Below are 14,719 nucleotides of genomic sequence, written 5' to 3'. Positions count from 1 at the left end.
TGTTAAATGATATAATAAACACGATCATTGCGAAAATAAACATCATATAAAATACTAAAAAATACCAGAGATATTCAAGGACCCCAATCTTTCCTTCCCAATAATTGTTTTTGATCACGCTTATCCGGAAATTCTTAGAAAATTATAAAGTTAGCGATGTGAATAGGTGTTAAGATTAATAGTCTTAATATAAAAGTTTTCCTCTCAATTATATTTTAACTATCCTATATTTAAGAAAAGTATTTCGGTTATTGTCGAAAAACAAATTTTAAAGTTGCGGCCGTTTGTTCTAGTGTCTGAGTAATTTAGTATTTTGTTCTGATACCTTAGAGTAGATTATTAAAATGCAATTACGGTCATACTGTTCTTACATACACACTCACGTATTCTGGCGGACGATTGAAAGTCCAAATAACGGCACTTGTTAACTCGCCATAAACGTGATTTCATTTTGCAATTTATAGAAGAGAAGGATTTTTCATATTCCTATTGGAATTATTAAGTGATTGTTCAATAAGTACAAAGTAAAAGAAATTATTGTAAGTATTCAAACATTGTGATTATCGCGTTTAAGTTCAAATTAAAATACTTAAACTGTGTAGAAAAAATGTCAACTAGTGCAAAGCAAATGGTTGAAGACGAATTGATCGTAGAAGAAAATGGCGCTGGCGCTGATTTCGAATCAAATCAATCGCCCAAGGAGCAACGTAAATTAAAACGCAAGCATTTACTCGTTGTGGACCAAGACGATGATGATGGTCAAGGCGATGCAGATGCGGATGCGCAACAGGCGCGAACACCTGTTGAAAAGACTAAATTTGCAATGCCACCACCACCTCCGCCCCCCACACCTGTTCAGGCTCCTGCACCGTCGACATCGGCAGCGATGGCGACAATTGATACCGAAGATGACGAAGCAAATTCTGAGAAATGGGAAGATCCTTGTGCCCCACCGCCGCCGCCCCCCTTGCCTATTAATAATAGTCAAGGTTATGTCAAATTGACAGCCATTAAGCTAAAGGATGCGCTTGAGGAAGCGATTACCAAAATGGAGAGCAACAAGAGGGAACAACGAAGATCGAAAATTAAGGTAATATCAACACCCATGCAAGCATAAATAACATACAAATTGTTAACGTTAACGATTTAATGTTTCGTTTGTCGATAGAATCGAATCTAGCTGCCTTTTCGATTAGTTGCTAGGCTTTTAAAGTCGATATCAATACGTTTCGATGTTGATTTGTTGTCGATATTTTGAATTTGTTGAAACACAACAAACACACTTTTAAATAATTTCATGAAATAGTGTTCAAAAATTCCAGAAGTTTTATTTGAATTTTATATTGTTCATCGTACAGATATTAAATCCATACAACAGACACTGGCTGTAAAATTCTTTAAAAATTTTGATGTTTCGGCAATGACATTGAAATTTTCGTGATTTTGACTTTTTTTATTTTGGCTTTATTAAATACCGTGGTCAGATTCTTGTAAAGATATTTCGCTAGCATCTCGATATACATCATACATTTTGTGATTGTTTATTCTAATTACGCATTTTAATTGTCCAAATTTCGACTCAACTAAAATAATAGTCTGTGCCTGTGTTGGATGATATGAAAACCGATGTCAATGTCCTCCAAATGTCGCCTACTTGTTTGAATAATACGCGTACACCAACAATCAACACCTCTCAGGAGATGATCTTGCATCCCAAGTGCAACAAGCCCGACGTTATCATCAAACTGGAGCGTGAACTAAAAATTAATAATCTGCTGGCCAAGCAGCATCAAACGATGATCATATCACAGCAAGCCATACCTTTGCCATTCCTCGATGACGAGACGCAAGGCCTGATGACACTCCAGGTGCTTTCGGCACGCGCCTCAACACCCTACACCCAACCAACTAGTCAGATGGCAGTGGGCTGTGATCTGCAGCTTAGTCCAACGCCGACGGTTGCCAAAGGAGATGCAGATATGGGCAAGAAACCAATGATGACAACAGTCACCCAAAAGCGCAGCCTTTCAAGCACCACAACATCATCAATGACGACTGGAAGTCTTCGACTACCCAAATTGCGTTCGACACAATCGGCAATGCCGTTGTCCAGCAGCAACAACAGCAAACCATTACAACAGTATACGCGTCAGCATCTGCTGGATATACGTCATCGCATGATGCACGCCTTGATGCATCGCTCCAAGGAATCTTTGAGCTTTAGCATGCCGCGCATTGCGACCTGTGATGACATTGAGTTGGAGGCGCGACTGCGTCGCATGAATCTCTGGCGCATCGTCGATGCTGCTGTAACACGCAGCACTCAACCACAGCACAGCAGCTTTAAGCCACGCACCAGTGGCAGCAATGAGTGCATGCCCGCTTTCTACAAGAACAAGAGCAAGCAACAGCAACAGCTGCTGGCCGATGAATCCATCATACAGAGTCAGCCGCCGCAACCACAGCAAGAGTTCCAGGTATGTTGTTGCTTTGTCTCTCTATCTAACGTATCATATAAACTCATACACAGCACATAATCTAAACGATTAATCTGATTGTATTGCGATAAGAGTTTTTGCGACGCAAGCTCATCATTTGCGGCAACAAGTAGGAACATGATTTCGATAGCTATATATAAAGTAATCTAATTCGCATTTGGAGTTGCACAAATGTTCATCATTTGCGGCAATTTTTATAGCTATAATCATGTAAAATAGGCTTAGCTGACTCACCTTTCTTTGACACACAAATTCAGAATTTATATAGCTTAAAGAGGAATGTTTGGGGCAGTCATTCTTAATGCATATTGCATTGAGGCAGTTAAGCCAGTTATACTCTTTAATGTAGTCTACTTTTTCTCATTAAAATATCCATTAATCTTGCAATTAGACATTTTTGCGGGCTGACTGGCGAACAAACGATTTGATTTTTAAATTAAATTAATTGTAGAAATTCTTGTATTCCCAAAAGAGCAAGAGTTGTAGATGTATCATTAACATAATTGAAGTTCAACTGGCTAAAATCCCGTCTCATAGCTCGTTGAATGAAACACGCTTCGTTTTATATTGACAACAACTATAGTTTAATATAAATTCATGTAACTAGTCTAGCTAGTGCATCACTTGCTCCTTACTCCGTGCATTATTTGGCCAGGTAATGAACTGTGCCACTCACATCCCTCAGTCGTTGTGCCGCCTGCTCCGGTGTCAAATCGCGTTGTGCCATCGACAACAATTCAAAGCCGACCATGAATTTGCGAACCGTCGCCGAGCGCAGCAAGGGGGGATAGTAAAGAGCGTGCAGTGTCCAATGAGCACTCGAGGCGTGTGCATGCTCTGGTCCTGTGGGTGCACCGTGCCAACCCATGGAATAGGGACACGAACATTGAAAGAGATTATCGTACTTGATGGTCAGTTCCTTAATGGTCTTGGCCAAATTCTGACGTTGTTGCTCGGTCAAGTCATTGATGCGTTTGTTGTTGTTGCGTGAAATTAGCATCGTTTCGAATGGCCAGACAGCCCAGTAGGGCACCACAACGAGCCAGTCGGGATTTTCGATCACAATGCGTTCCTTGCGCTGCAGCTCACGATCCACATAGTCGCTTAACATCGGCCGTTCGTGGGTGGCATAATACGCACGCAGACGCTCCTGTTTTAGCTGTGGCTCGGTAGGCAGAAAGGAACACGACCAGATCTGACAATGTGGATGCGGATTCGAGCATCCCATGCTGGCGCCTTTGTTCTCAAAGATTTGCACCCAGGCGTATTTGCTGCTCAGCTCATTAAACTGCTTGATCCACCTGAGTGGGGGAGTGAAAGCATAAATTAAAAATCGATAACATGGGCGGGCGCGATAACTCACTCATCGATGACAGCGGTAATCTCTGATGTGCTCATCGTCGGCAAGGTCAAATTCGATTTGGGATGGAAGCACATGACGCGACAATTGCCGCGTGCCGCAGCCGCCTGGAATAATGGATCATCACTAGACGGTGGCGATGGCACCTGTTCCAACAGTGCGGGAAAATCGTTATCAAACACGTAGGTGCTTTCGTAGCGTTCAGTCACTAGACCATTGGGTCGCTTAACGCCGGGACAGAGGGGATTAGTTGGATCAAATTCGGGTTGTTCGTTGAGTTGGGGTTTCTCCTCCTGTCCTGACCAAGGACGCTGCATGCGATGCGGACTTACGAGTACCCAATGGCCTGTCAACGGGTTCAACCGTCGATGTTGATGTTCTACAATTGTAGATTATATATTTAAAGCAATCTCAAATTAAAATGCCGTTAATCGTTTCACTTACCTGTGGCCACAAACTGCATCTTGTCACTGATTGAACTGAGTCTCGACGAACTGTTGATTTGCTATCAGTGCATTTACCTAATGCGTGCGTGTGTGTGTGTGTGTGTGTGTATTGAGAGCGTATTTTAAATGGCAGCTTTTACAGTTAGTCGCAGTCGCGGAACAACGCAATGTCAACTGTGAACTGTCGCTAGCAATTTTAGTTGCAATTTGTTTTTGTGCCGTCTGCTCCATATTCTCATTTTACTCACTCTCCCTCCCTTTTTGTGCTTTCTGTTTTTTGCCCTGTTCCGTTTTACACGCACATTCGCAAGTTTTGCTTAGCGCGCTTTATCAGCTCACATATTGAGCACTCTCCACAGCTGGAGCTGTAAACTATGTATGTGTTTGTGTGAGTTTGCCTTTGGCGCCAGCTGTTAGCGATGTGCAATCGATGTGTTTGTTTGGCGATGAATGTTACTTCAGTTACAGTTACTTCATTGGGTTAAAATATGCGTGGCCTTCTTTAATTATTTATTTAAATAATTAATTGGTGCTTTAACAGTCGACTTAAATACTAGCAAATAATATATAATTAATATAAATTGATGTATATATAAAAAATGTAGAATTTTTGGCTGCGATCTACTGTGCTCGATAAGTTCAGTGCTGTCTCTCTCTGTCTCTGTCTGGTGACCATGCACTGTAAAAAATTGGGCATGGCCTAAATTACAGCTTTGCCGAACTATATTAGTTTTACGTTATATATACAAATATATTTAACAGTTTAAAAAATAATATAATATTGAGAGGGGAAAATACATTATTAATTTATTATTATCGATTATCATAAAACATAATTTCTTTAACATCTATAGGATCCTGCCATTGTTAATCAACGACGCATTGGAAGCGGACGATTATCGCACACAAAGTGGACGTATAATAACAATGATTACAAACCCGAATACAAGCCACCATACAATGGTCATCAAATCACAGCCATAGGAAAATCCCACATGGATGATATGAAGCATCATAACAACAATAACAACATGACTGTTTTGAAATTCTTTGATAATGGCGAGATTAGCAGCACCACCCAAATGAATGCAACTCAACAGCAACCGAATGGACGCCCTAATACACCCATCATGGGCATGTCCAGTAATCACAATCGTTCGGAGAATGAGAGCTTGAAATCAAATGAATCCACAGATGATCTAAATCGAGCGAATGAGAACTATGTGAAGCGTGTAATGTCGGGATTCTTGGTGGTTTCCAAGCCCAAATCAAAGGAAACGGAGGAGCGACACCATCGTCGTTACAGGCAAAACAATAATGAGGAACCCGAGTGGTTTAGTTGTGGTCCAACCTCGCGACTTGATACCATCGAATTGTGTGGCTTTGATGAGGAAGAGGAGAAGTTGCTCAAGGAGGGAAAGCAAAATGACAGCACTGTCAAGCAAAAGGTAAATAAAATTATTATGGTTTATTGAGTTAATGTTATTTAATTACTCAACTTTTGTTAGATGGAAAAGAACAAATACAAATGGCAGCATAACAGCAGCAATAGCAGCAACAGTAGCATTAACAAAGCAATGCCGAAGAACGACAGCAACAACAATTGCAGCAGCTTGGAAAACATGAATAAAATGCATACCATGGAGCAACATCATGTCAAGGATGAGAAGCGTCGGTCGACTGGACAGTTTGATAGATTCAATCATTACAGTTATGGACGTGTTGAGGGCAACTATCAGCAACAACAGCAGCAGCAGCAACAGCAGTTGCACCAACCGTCGAATGCTGCCAGCAATAACAACAATAACAATTCCAAGTTCATGTCTTTCTTTGCTCGCGACCGCATGGAAAAGAATAATTCTTCGTCATCTCTCAATGAGTTCTTTAAGCAGGCAATATGTACCAATAATAATAACAACAGCAGTTGCCAGAATCTCGAGCAACCAAAGAGCTTGGGTTATATCAATCAAATGCCATCGGTGGATCAACTAGAAGCCAAGTGGCGTCGCAACTCGTTGGGCAACACTAACGATGCATCCGGAGGGCCAACAACAGTGGGAGCAACGACCACTAATAACAACAAGCAGGCGGATAATTTCCAAAAGTTAATTGGTGCATTGAATGGAGCAAAGCCATTGATGGGTCAGCAGCCTTCTCAACAGGCACCACAAGTGGGCAACGATGCCATCTCTAATTTCATTATGCAGCAGCAACAATATCAACAGCAACAGCAGAAGCAACATGTGCTCATCCAGGAGCAACAGCAGCGCACCGCTCTTCTGGCCAACCTTCAGCTAAAGGTCATTTTAGGACGACCCGATACACAGCTGCTGCTGTTGCGCCTAACCAAAGGTATAAACTGTAATCTCTAGTCCATTTACTTTCATATTTTACTTAGTAATATCACTTGCTTGTAGGTGAAATATCAAAGCATGGTTTGCTGGTGCAGCTTGCTAATCCGCGGCTGACCAACATGGATCGTGAGGCCATCACGGCTGTGTTGCAGTTTACCAACACTCAACAGCAGCAACAACAGCATCAGCAGCAGCTAGAGATGCTCTCGAGCACTGTGATTGCCAGCCAATTGCAGAATTTACACAATTTGGCCATTGTGCAGCAAACGCTTGCCGCACGACAACAGCAACAGCAGCAACATCAGCAGCAGCAGCAGCAACAACAACAGCAAACCCAACAAACGCAGCCTGCGCAATTGACGCAGGAAGATTTGCGTGCGCATGCCAACAACATAATGCGCAATGCGGTTATTAAGCGTAAAATGGAGGAACAAACATCCAAGTTGCTCAACATGAATGCAACAAGCAAACATCAGCAGCAACAACTGCAGCAGCAGCCACAACCACGCGCTTCACTACCAGCCATGTTGGGCCAAAGAGCTGCAGGTCAGCAAACTTCATCAAATGCTTTGCTCAATGCTCTTATCGCTGGTAAAAACCATCAAGCAACGCAGCCATTATCACACCAACAACAGCCAACACAATTGCCAGCGCCAAATGCTGCACGACGTTTTACCGAAAATGGCAATTTTCAAATGACTGAAATGTCACAGTCTGCTGCACTTTATCATCCATATTCACAGCAGCATCAACAGCAGGCTCCGCTCAACAGCAACAACTTTAACAAATCTCACATTCAGCCAATGGCAATGTTGTCCAGCGGAAGTGGCGGCGGTAAGTCAATAAATCATTCTATCTAATTATATTCTCAGCTTTAAATTGACTTTTATTATACTCTACGTAAGGACGTCTATTTACTTTGTGAAAAGACGTTTATACTTCAGTTTATAGCTTTGCTATCTTAGTATATTCTAAATTAACAGTCTCGCCAGAAGTGAAAATCGTGTACCCTACCCTAAAGCTTTTAAATGCATATAGTATGTGTCAAGGCATTAACGACATCAAGAGTATAGCAGGAGTAGAGCAACCCTTTTAATGTTTTCTTTCATTTTATTCTCAGTCGAATATTAGTTTTAAAGTTTACATTACTCGTTGCGCTCGAAAGCAGTGCAAATATTTGTTACCCACACTTTACTCTGAAATTTTTATTTGTTTATTTTACTTGTACTTGTCTTGAACTTTCTCAAGAAGTAGATTTTGAGTTAAACTCCAAGGAAATTGTTGATTGTCTCGGAAATGTCAGCGTTGCAATCATGACAAAAATTATCAGTTGCGCCTTTGTCTCTTTCTTCTTTATTTGCTTGAGTCATATCAAATATGTGAACTCGAAAGCATTGCAAATATTAATAAACTGCATTTGTTGTTGAATCATGTAATATATACTATATATTTGTTTTTTTTTGGGTATATCCATTTTTGTGCTTTCGCCGCTATATTTAAACATTCGAAAATTTCATAGCGTAAACGTGTTAAACTTCAAAGCCAAGTTTCCCAATTTTTGACTGTAAAACAAGTCGCAAGTATTCCCCTAAAAATATATAACGTAACTTTATAAATGAAGCAACCGTATTTCGGTAATAAAAACAATTCTTGTTTATCAACTTCCTACTTCAACATTTGGAAAGCTTCCAAAAAACAAAATATATATATAAATATGTATAAACAACTCAATTATGAACAACAATATGATAATTGATTGTGCAAAGTATAATTTATCTAGTATGAAACAGATGCAGTCGAGGGAGCTAAAGAAAGCCGGGCTCTATCTCTGATTTATAACGTAGTACTAAGGTCAGATCAGTGACCCAACATAATCGTAGAACACAAATACAAAATTCTTTATTTATGGGGTGGCGGAACCTGTTTCATCGATCGTTGTGCAAGTCACAATATACATATAATATATATACTGGGTAGATTTCACTTCGGGCACAAATAGAAACGACTTGATAACAAAGCCTGATACAAAAAGAATTAAAATATATACACAAACACATGCATAAATGTGTTGTGTATATATTTGTTTTTGTTAGTATTGGGGCACAACTTGTTTTGAAACGTAAAGCTTAGCTTTTTGATCTCTCAGGTTTGAAATATGACTAAGTTTTTTTGATGTTACTGATAATAGAATTACCCATGTTAGGATTTGACACTATTATTGATCTTCTGAATCAGTTTTGGAATAACCCACTTAAAGGAATCGTTAAATAGCATTTCTTTTTTGTTCTGGATATTGAATTGGCTATTTTTGGATGCTGAGAAACCCATACTTATGGATTAGAAGAATTTAAAATGTATGTTTTTAGTAGTTTCTAAGAAAAGCTTAGTAAAGTTTACGGATTATAATTTATTTTATGGCATCGTACGTGACGATGAATCGACTAATTGTTAAGTAGTTGTGTTGATAATTGGATCCTACAAAACTCGTGAATCATGTGTGGGGCTAAATGGGGGTTTGTACCCAATATTTGACTCAAGTATTAGCTCATTAAGAATGAGGCGCAATTGTAGTTCGGGTTGGAAATTCCCACGACCTAAACTGTGTAAATATGCTAATAGAAAACAATCGAATGCTTAAAGAAAAGCTTTTCAATAATATTTCCAACTTTTATCTATAGTTATCATAGTTTTAACTTTTGTTTGTTTATTACGGGAGTGTAACTTCACTATAATGGTATAATAATAATATTATCAATCACGGATCTCGTCTGGTGAAGAACAGAGTTTAGCTGATGGGTAGATGCACCTTGCCGGCAAACAGAATGTTGCCGGTGGCCTCCTCTTCGATGAAGAACACAAATGGCCTGTTCACATTGAACTCCTCGATGGTCAGAGTGCCTCCAAATTTGTTCTCAATCTCCACGACGGTTGCGGCATATGCCTCAGTGCCCTGCTCATTGACATCGATGCCAGCCTTCTGCAGGATGTTCGATACCTTCACCTTGCCGGCCACATCGGCGCCACGTGATAATCCTGGCAGTGAAGCCGTATCTTCGAAGATTTCACGTACACCCAGCTCCTGAAGAGTTTCGCGGAAGCTGCGATTGTAGTCGAAATGGAATTTGGGCAGCGTCACCTTCACCTTCACTTCCTCCATGGCCCATTGTGCACTCTTGACATCATCGTTCTCCAGAGTCTGCACCAGCTCATTAATGCCATCCACACTGTGTGGCAAAATTACAAACAGTGAGTTCTTTCCCTTATAGGGCAATCGCAGGATCTGGGCCTTCATCTTCTCCGAATCGTGGTAGTAGAAAAAGTCCGTCTGTTCCATAAACTGAACGCGAGATTGCGAGTCTTTGGTGCGGAAAAAGACGCCCTCGAAACTGTTGTAGAACTGTCGTCGCCAGAGACCTTTGAAGTAAATCAGATTCGTGAGCAGCATCACCTTGTTTTGCACATTGTCAGGTGTGACCAGATTGGCCAAACGACCGTTAGTGACATTTGCAGCCCAGGCATTGATGGCGTAGGCGGCGCCTGGCGCATTGCTAAAGTCCAGGGATTCGATTTCGCTATCGTAGAAGTGCTTCAGGGTTGCGCTAAACTTTTGTTGCGGTTCAATAAAGTTATCGGTGTAGAGCTTTGTGCGCACACTCAACATGTTGTGCAACTGATTCTCCTTCTTGAAAGAGTTGAGCGTCTTGCGATAGAATTCACGCACATTGTTCGCCGATCTAATGTCTGTCTGTGTGCTTATCAGTTCCGTTTGTGTTGCTGTATTTGTGCCAGCCGCCTCTGACAGCAATGCGAGCACTAATTTGATGGAAAATGGCGATATGATCACATTGTTCTGTTTTGTTGACTCGCTCAGCAGCACGGACTTGAGCAACTGCCATGAGAAATTGTCATGGGAATCGCTGCGGAATGGCACAAAGGTGTCCAGGTCATCGTAGGATGCGGCAGCCGGCAATGCTGCTGCTGCTGCTGCTGATGGTGCAGTGGGCAACACAGCTCCATTGGGTATTCTTTCAGTGCGCGTCTCGAAGACGCCCGTCGGTGTTGTTAATGTGGGTATGTTGTTGCCATTCGTATTCGTTGCTGTCGTCGCTGCAATCATCATTGCCAGTAGCACTATAATCATTTTCGCTTTTGTGTACATCATTTTTGTTTTTTTTCGCGTTACGTTTAATTATATGCGCGGGGCACTTTTTGTTTTTACAGTTCTATGACTTTAGATTTATATGTATGTGTATTTGTCTCGTTTTCACACTCCTTAGTAAGTAGCAATAGAGTAAAAGAGCAGGAGAGCTTAAAGCGCAACTTTTACAGTTGCGTCAAACTGAGAACCGTTTAACACACGATTCCAATTGAGACTGACTTAAAGCTCGCTGCGAGCAGGCCATTTTTAAAAACCAGCTTGACGTCGCTTCGGCTGCTGTCTTGTTGTAGTTGCTTTCTTGCTCGCTCGCTCAGTTGCTTCAGGGAGTCCCAAAGATGACAGCAGCGAACGTCATCGTCTTATTCTCTCTCCTCTCATTCTCTCAATCGATTCCAAAGCTGAAATGTAAATATCCACATGAATTATTATATAAATATCCAAAGTGTTCTTGCACTTCGTCTCATGAAATCCGTGACAATTCCTATTTGCGTCAATGTTTAGCAAGGAAAACCCCTAACCATAAATCTAATTAGCTGCTGCATAAATTATTTGGTTTTTGGATTTCAATGCAAATATTTAAATAACCATTTTGTGCTGTACATATATAACGGCAAAAGCCGTGTGCATTTTCTGGCAACGCCAAACTGATGTCATTTCAAAGTGTCAAGCTGGCAACTCTTAAATAAAAAATAGTGTTGTGAAGCTTTATCCAATCAGCTGTTTTTTCACTAGTGTGTTCCGCTGTTGATGTAACAGTTGCCGGCTAGAAAATTTACTTTGACAATATTTTGCAATGCAAATACGTCGTCCTCGCGGTGTCACAGTACCTCAGTTAATGGTTGTAACTGCAATTGGCTTCCTTGGCGGTGTTTATATCTGGCAGCCATTGTTGGTCAAATACAGAAACGAACAAAAAGCTGATAAGTCTATCGAGGCACCAGCACAAGCAGCAGCAACAACACCAGAAACAACAACAGCTACAAAGTGTGACAACCAAATTATTATATTTAACTAACGTATTAATTATGAATACATTTTATTTTGCAGATGAGCTTCATTAAAAAATTTGCATCGACAACAGTCGGTTTGATGGCCATTGGCGTCGGCTCCACGGCAATCATCTTTGCTACCCATCGTTTTTTAATCAAGCCCTATCAGGATAAAAATCGTCGCCTTGATGCCGAAGCCTGTGCGGAATATATATTTCAACAGGAGTCACAGAGACGGGGTTAAAACATCGGGGGTACTGCCAATTTTATAAGATCAATATAACAATATTATTATAGAGTACGTACAACACACACACAACATATACAAATATTTAGCGTAGCAAATTGATTTCAATCCCCGAAAGCCAGTAAAAGTGTATTTGGGCCTTTTCATAATTAATTCATTTGCAAATTGTTCAATCAAATGTAATTCTTTTACCAGCAAGATCATGTTTACTTTTTTTTTTATATGTTTTTGGGAAGAGATGATTAAATATGATATGATGATGTAAAAGAGTAGAGTATAAATAAGCTTTAATCAATGATATGGAATTTTAATTGAAGATTTATAAAATGAATTTGGAAAAATGAAAGATTAGCTAATAAATAACGCATAATGTTTACATTTTGAAAAAAACACAATAAATATATAATTAATCACAACATTTACATAAACATACATAAAATAATATACTGATTGCATAATAAATAATGAAAAAATTTGGAAATCAATACATGGAATCACTTAAATAATCTATAAAGCTCCAGAGAATTGCGTCGTTCCGTTGCATGCACACGATTCTTGGCCTTGGTGTCGTGGACTTTATTGCTGTGCAGAAAGTTCCAAATGGAAAGAGATTCATCGAGGCCAGCCGTAGCAATTTTGGTGCCATCTGGACTCCACATCATAAAGACCATTCCGCCCTCCTTGTAGCCCATGATGTCCACCACACGATTAAACGAGGAGAGCACCAATATCTCGCAGCTGAGACAGCCTTGATCATCTGAATATGAAATGATTTATACAAGACGTATTTTCAAGCAGTGAATACATTCAGCTTACCATAGCGATAGACGTTAACCAGCAACTCGCCTGTAATTTTGCTAAAGTTGATGGAGTTGATCATGATCTTTTTATCCGCACGCTGATAGAAGGCGACTATCTCGCGACGCGGCACATTGAAAATGTAAATGGATGGAGGTGATTTCTCAGCTGAAAACATGGATATTTGTAATGAACGTAGTTGCTAATCCTTTCTCTTTTCTACTCACAAATAGCCAGCTCTACACCCGACCAGGGATGCCAGTCAAAGATGATCGAAGACGACTTGGAACGCAAGCGTATCAGCACTTTGTATTGTCTGCTATGGAATATATAAATAAGTCCCTGAACATCAGCTGTGGCCAAATATTGTCCATTCGGAGAGTATCGAATGCTGCTGATTTTATCAGTGTGTTTGCGCAGTTTGTACAACGTGCGCAACGTGGGCATCTGCAGGACAACCAGGAGACCGGAACCGGTGCCGCAGACAATCTTCTGACTGTCCTGAGTCCACTCAATGGCACAAATGGAACCGTCCGATTTCTGAAAGTATTTGCCATCGGCAACCAGAAATTCCTTCGCTGTTTTCAGTTTCCACAGCTCAAGGACTGCAACAGAAAAGAATAATATGCTGAATATGAGAGGAGAATAGAGATTCAACTTACCTGGATGCTGGGAATCCGTGCAGCCCATAGCAAGGTAGCGGCCATTGGGTGAATACTTGAGAGAACGTGGTCGCTTCACGCTAAACACCATTGTGGTCTCGCCCTGATTATGCCAAATGATGACATCCTGGCCAAGGGAGACGGCCATATGACCATTGATAGACCAGTCCATTAAATTATGATCTATGTGTAATTGTAATTGTGAGAACTATATAAAGTTTATTTGAAATAATTACCAATCAAGGAGCATCTCGGCATCTCGTGTGTGGTATTGGGATAGGCCATGGGACGGGGACGTGGTGTGCAGGGCCAGTCGCAATCTTGGTTTGTTCTTCGTGAAATATTCGACAGGTGGCTCTGCAGGTTGCTGAACTGCAGCAGACGAGAATTGCGCACGCCAAACGTTTCATTTATGGCCCGCACAAAGCTGTTTTGGCGCCAATAGCTGCAGACGAGCATCTCATCTGCCATCAGTATATCCTTCTCCTTATTTGTTTCCAGATACTTGAGCGTATAGTTGATATTCTCCGCATTGAAACGCTTGGGTATAAAGCGATCTCCATAGGTAAACTTTAGATTCACATTACACTGACTCTAGAAAGGAGTTTTTAATTAAATTCTTAAAACAATTTACAACTGTCCTGACTTTGTTCACTTCATGCTTCCAATCATCTCGACGCCCTTTATTGAAAGATGGCACTGCATTTTGGTCCATCAACGAGTTTTTTCTGGGACTCGCACACAGATTCATCTCGACGACAATTTTCAACTAATCGCCATTGCTAACTCCAATTTGTCTATTCCCTTTGACTTTCCCTTTGCGCTGTCAATCTGAGCTTGCAAAAGCGCTTATTCTAACTGTTATTATGCCTATTAGGCAGCGGTGTCAAAAAATACCCAATAGGAAATAGCAAATGGCGCACGTTTCATGTACTCACACAGGAAAAATGTACGCATTGCAGAAAACGTGTCGCAAAACCTATATAGGGAAGTGGTCTTTCCGACCATAGCAACATTTTCACCTCATGACTTTCATTTGAATTTGGCGCCATCTTCAGCTTATACACCCTCACCCTACAGTGCTTGCTCCCACTCACTCTCTGAGTGAGCGCTCCACTGCTGAGAGCCAATATGGAAGTCGAACGCCAATGCGCTCACAACTCAGAAGCCCTGTGAGTGAGTGAGCTTCTAAGCTTGCGCGCACGT

General features: G+C 40.9%; 5 protein-coding genes across 5 annotated transcripts; 2 read left to right on the top strand and 3 right to left on the bottom strand.

The window, feature by feature from the left end:
* Positions 1–390: 390 nt before the first annotated feature.
* On the top strand, positions 391–12,014 carry LOC117565036 (protein cup). Its single transcript, XM_034243984.2, has 7 exons — positions 391–539; positions 603–1,090; positions 1,596–2,477; positions 5,159–5,752; positions 5,813–6,656; positions 6,722–7,492; positions 11,865–12,014. The coding sequence occupies exons 2-7, from the start codon at positions 608–610 to the stop codon at positions 11,876–11,878; spliced, it is 3,588 nt and encodes a 1,195-aa protein (XP_034099875.1). The 5' UTR covers positions 391–539; positions 603–607; the 3' UTR covers positions 11,879–12,014.
* LOC117565042 (probable galactose-1-phosphate uridylyltransferase) lies at positions 3,069–4,527 on the bottom strand. The gene is made up of 3 exons (XM_034243989.2): positions 4,303–4,527; positions 3,862–4,237; positions 3,069–3,799 (listed from the first exon to the last, which is right to left on the bottom strand). Exons 1-3 carry the CDS (start codon positions 4,319–4,321, stop codon positions 3,142–3,144), a joined length of 1,053 nt encoding a protein of 350 aa, XP_034099880.1. The 5' UTR covers positions 4,322–4,527; the 3' UTR covers positions 3,069–3,141.
* LOC117565039 (serine protease inhibitor 27A) lies at positions 9,343–11,040 on the bottom strand. Its single transcript, XM_034243987.2, has one exon. It carries the CDS (start codon positions 10,818–10,820, stop codon positions 9,444–9,446), a length of 1,377 nt encoding a protein of 458 aa, XP_034099878.1. The 5' UTR covers positions 10,821–11,040; the 3' UTR covers positions 9,343–9,443.
* On the top strand, positions 11,542–12,320 carry LOC117565044 (uncharacterized). The gene is made up of 2 exons (XM_034243992.2): positions 11,542–11,801; positions 11,865–12,320. The coding sequence occupies exon 2, from the start codon at positions 11,865–11,867 to the stop codon at positions 12,048–12,050; it is 186 nt and encodes a 61-aa protein (XP_034099883.1). The 5' UTR covers positions 11,542–11,801; the 3' UTR covers positions 12,051–12,320.
* LOC117565037 (protein cortex) lies at positions 11,969–14,299 on the bottom strand. The gene is made up of 6 exons (XM_034243985.2): positions 14,160–14,299; positions 13,750–14,107; positions 13,514–13,696; positions 13,079–13,456; positions 12,870–13,019; positions 11,969–12,810 (listed from the first exon to the last, which is right to left on the bottom strand). Exons 1-6 carry the CDS (start codon positions 14,262–14,264, stop codon positions 12,548–12,550), a joined length of 1,437 nt encoding a protein of 478 aa, XP_034099876.1. The 5' UTR covers positions 14,265–14,299; the 3' UTR covers positions 11,969–12,547.
* Positions 14,300–14,719: the final 420 nt, after the last annotated feature.

Source organism: Drosophila albomicans, chromosome 2L (genome assembly GCF_009650485.2).
Source record: "Drosophila albomicans strain 15112-1751.03 chromosome 2L, ASM965048v2, whole genome shotgun sequence".
Classification (NCBI taxonomy): Eukaryota; Metazoa; Arthropoda; class Insecta; order Diptera; family Drosophilidae; genus Drosophila; species Drosophila albomicans.
Note: the sequence above shows the minus strand (reverse complement) of the source record. Positions and strands in the feature narration are given on the sequence as shown.

What these genes read in the sequence shown, in the direction of transcription:
- LOC117565036 (XM_034243984.2), top strand. Translation starts at nt 608, where the DNA reads ATGTCAACTAGTGCAAAGCAAATGGTTGAAGACGAATTGATCGTAGAA. An exon ending in AACGAAGATCGAAAATTAAG is followed by an intron (nt 1,091 to 1,595) that starts GTAATATCAACA and finishes CTAAAATAATAG; the next exon opens with TCTGTGCCTGTGTTGGATGA. An exon ending in AACCACAGCAAGAGTTCCAG is followed by an intron (nt 2,478 to 5,158) that starts GTATGTTGTTGC and finishes TAACATCTATAG; the next exon opens with GATCCTGCCATTGTTAATCA.
- LOC117565042 (XM_034243989.2), bottom strand. An exon ending in ATTACCGCTGTCATCGATGA is followed by an intron (nt 3,800 to 3,861) that starts GTGAGTTATCGC and finishes TCCCCCACTCAG; the next exon opens with GTGGATCAAGCAGTTTAATG.
- LOC117565039 (XM_034243987.2), bottom strand. Translation starts at nt 10,820, where the DNA reads ATGATGTACACAAAAGCGAAAATGATTATAGTGCTACTGGCAATGATG.
- LOC117565044 (XM_034243992.2), top strand. Translation starts at nt 11,865, where the DNA reads ATGAGCTTCATTAAAAAATTTGCATCGACAACAGTCGGTTTGATGGCC.
- LOC117565037 (XM_034243985.2), bottom strand. Translation starts at nt 14,264, where the DNA reads ATGAATCTGTGTGCGAGTCCCAGAAAAAACTCGTTGATGGACCAAAAT. An exon ending in GGAAGCATGAAGTGAACAAA is followed by an intron (nt 14,108 to 14,159) that starts GTCAGGACAGTT and finishes ACTCCTTTCTAG; the next exon opens with AGTCAGTGTAATGTGAATCT. An exon ending in GCCGAGATGCTCCTTGATTG is followed by an intron (nt 13,697 to 13,749) that starts GTAATTATTTCA and finishes AATTACACATAG; the next exon opens with ATCATAATTTAATGGACTGG.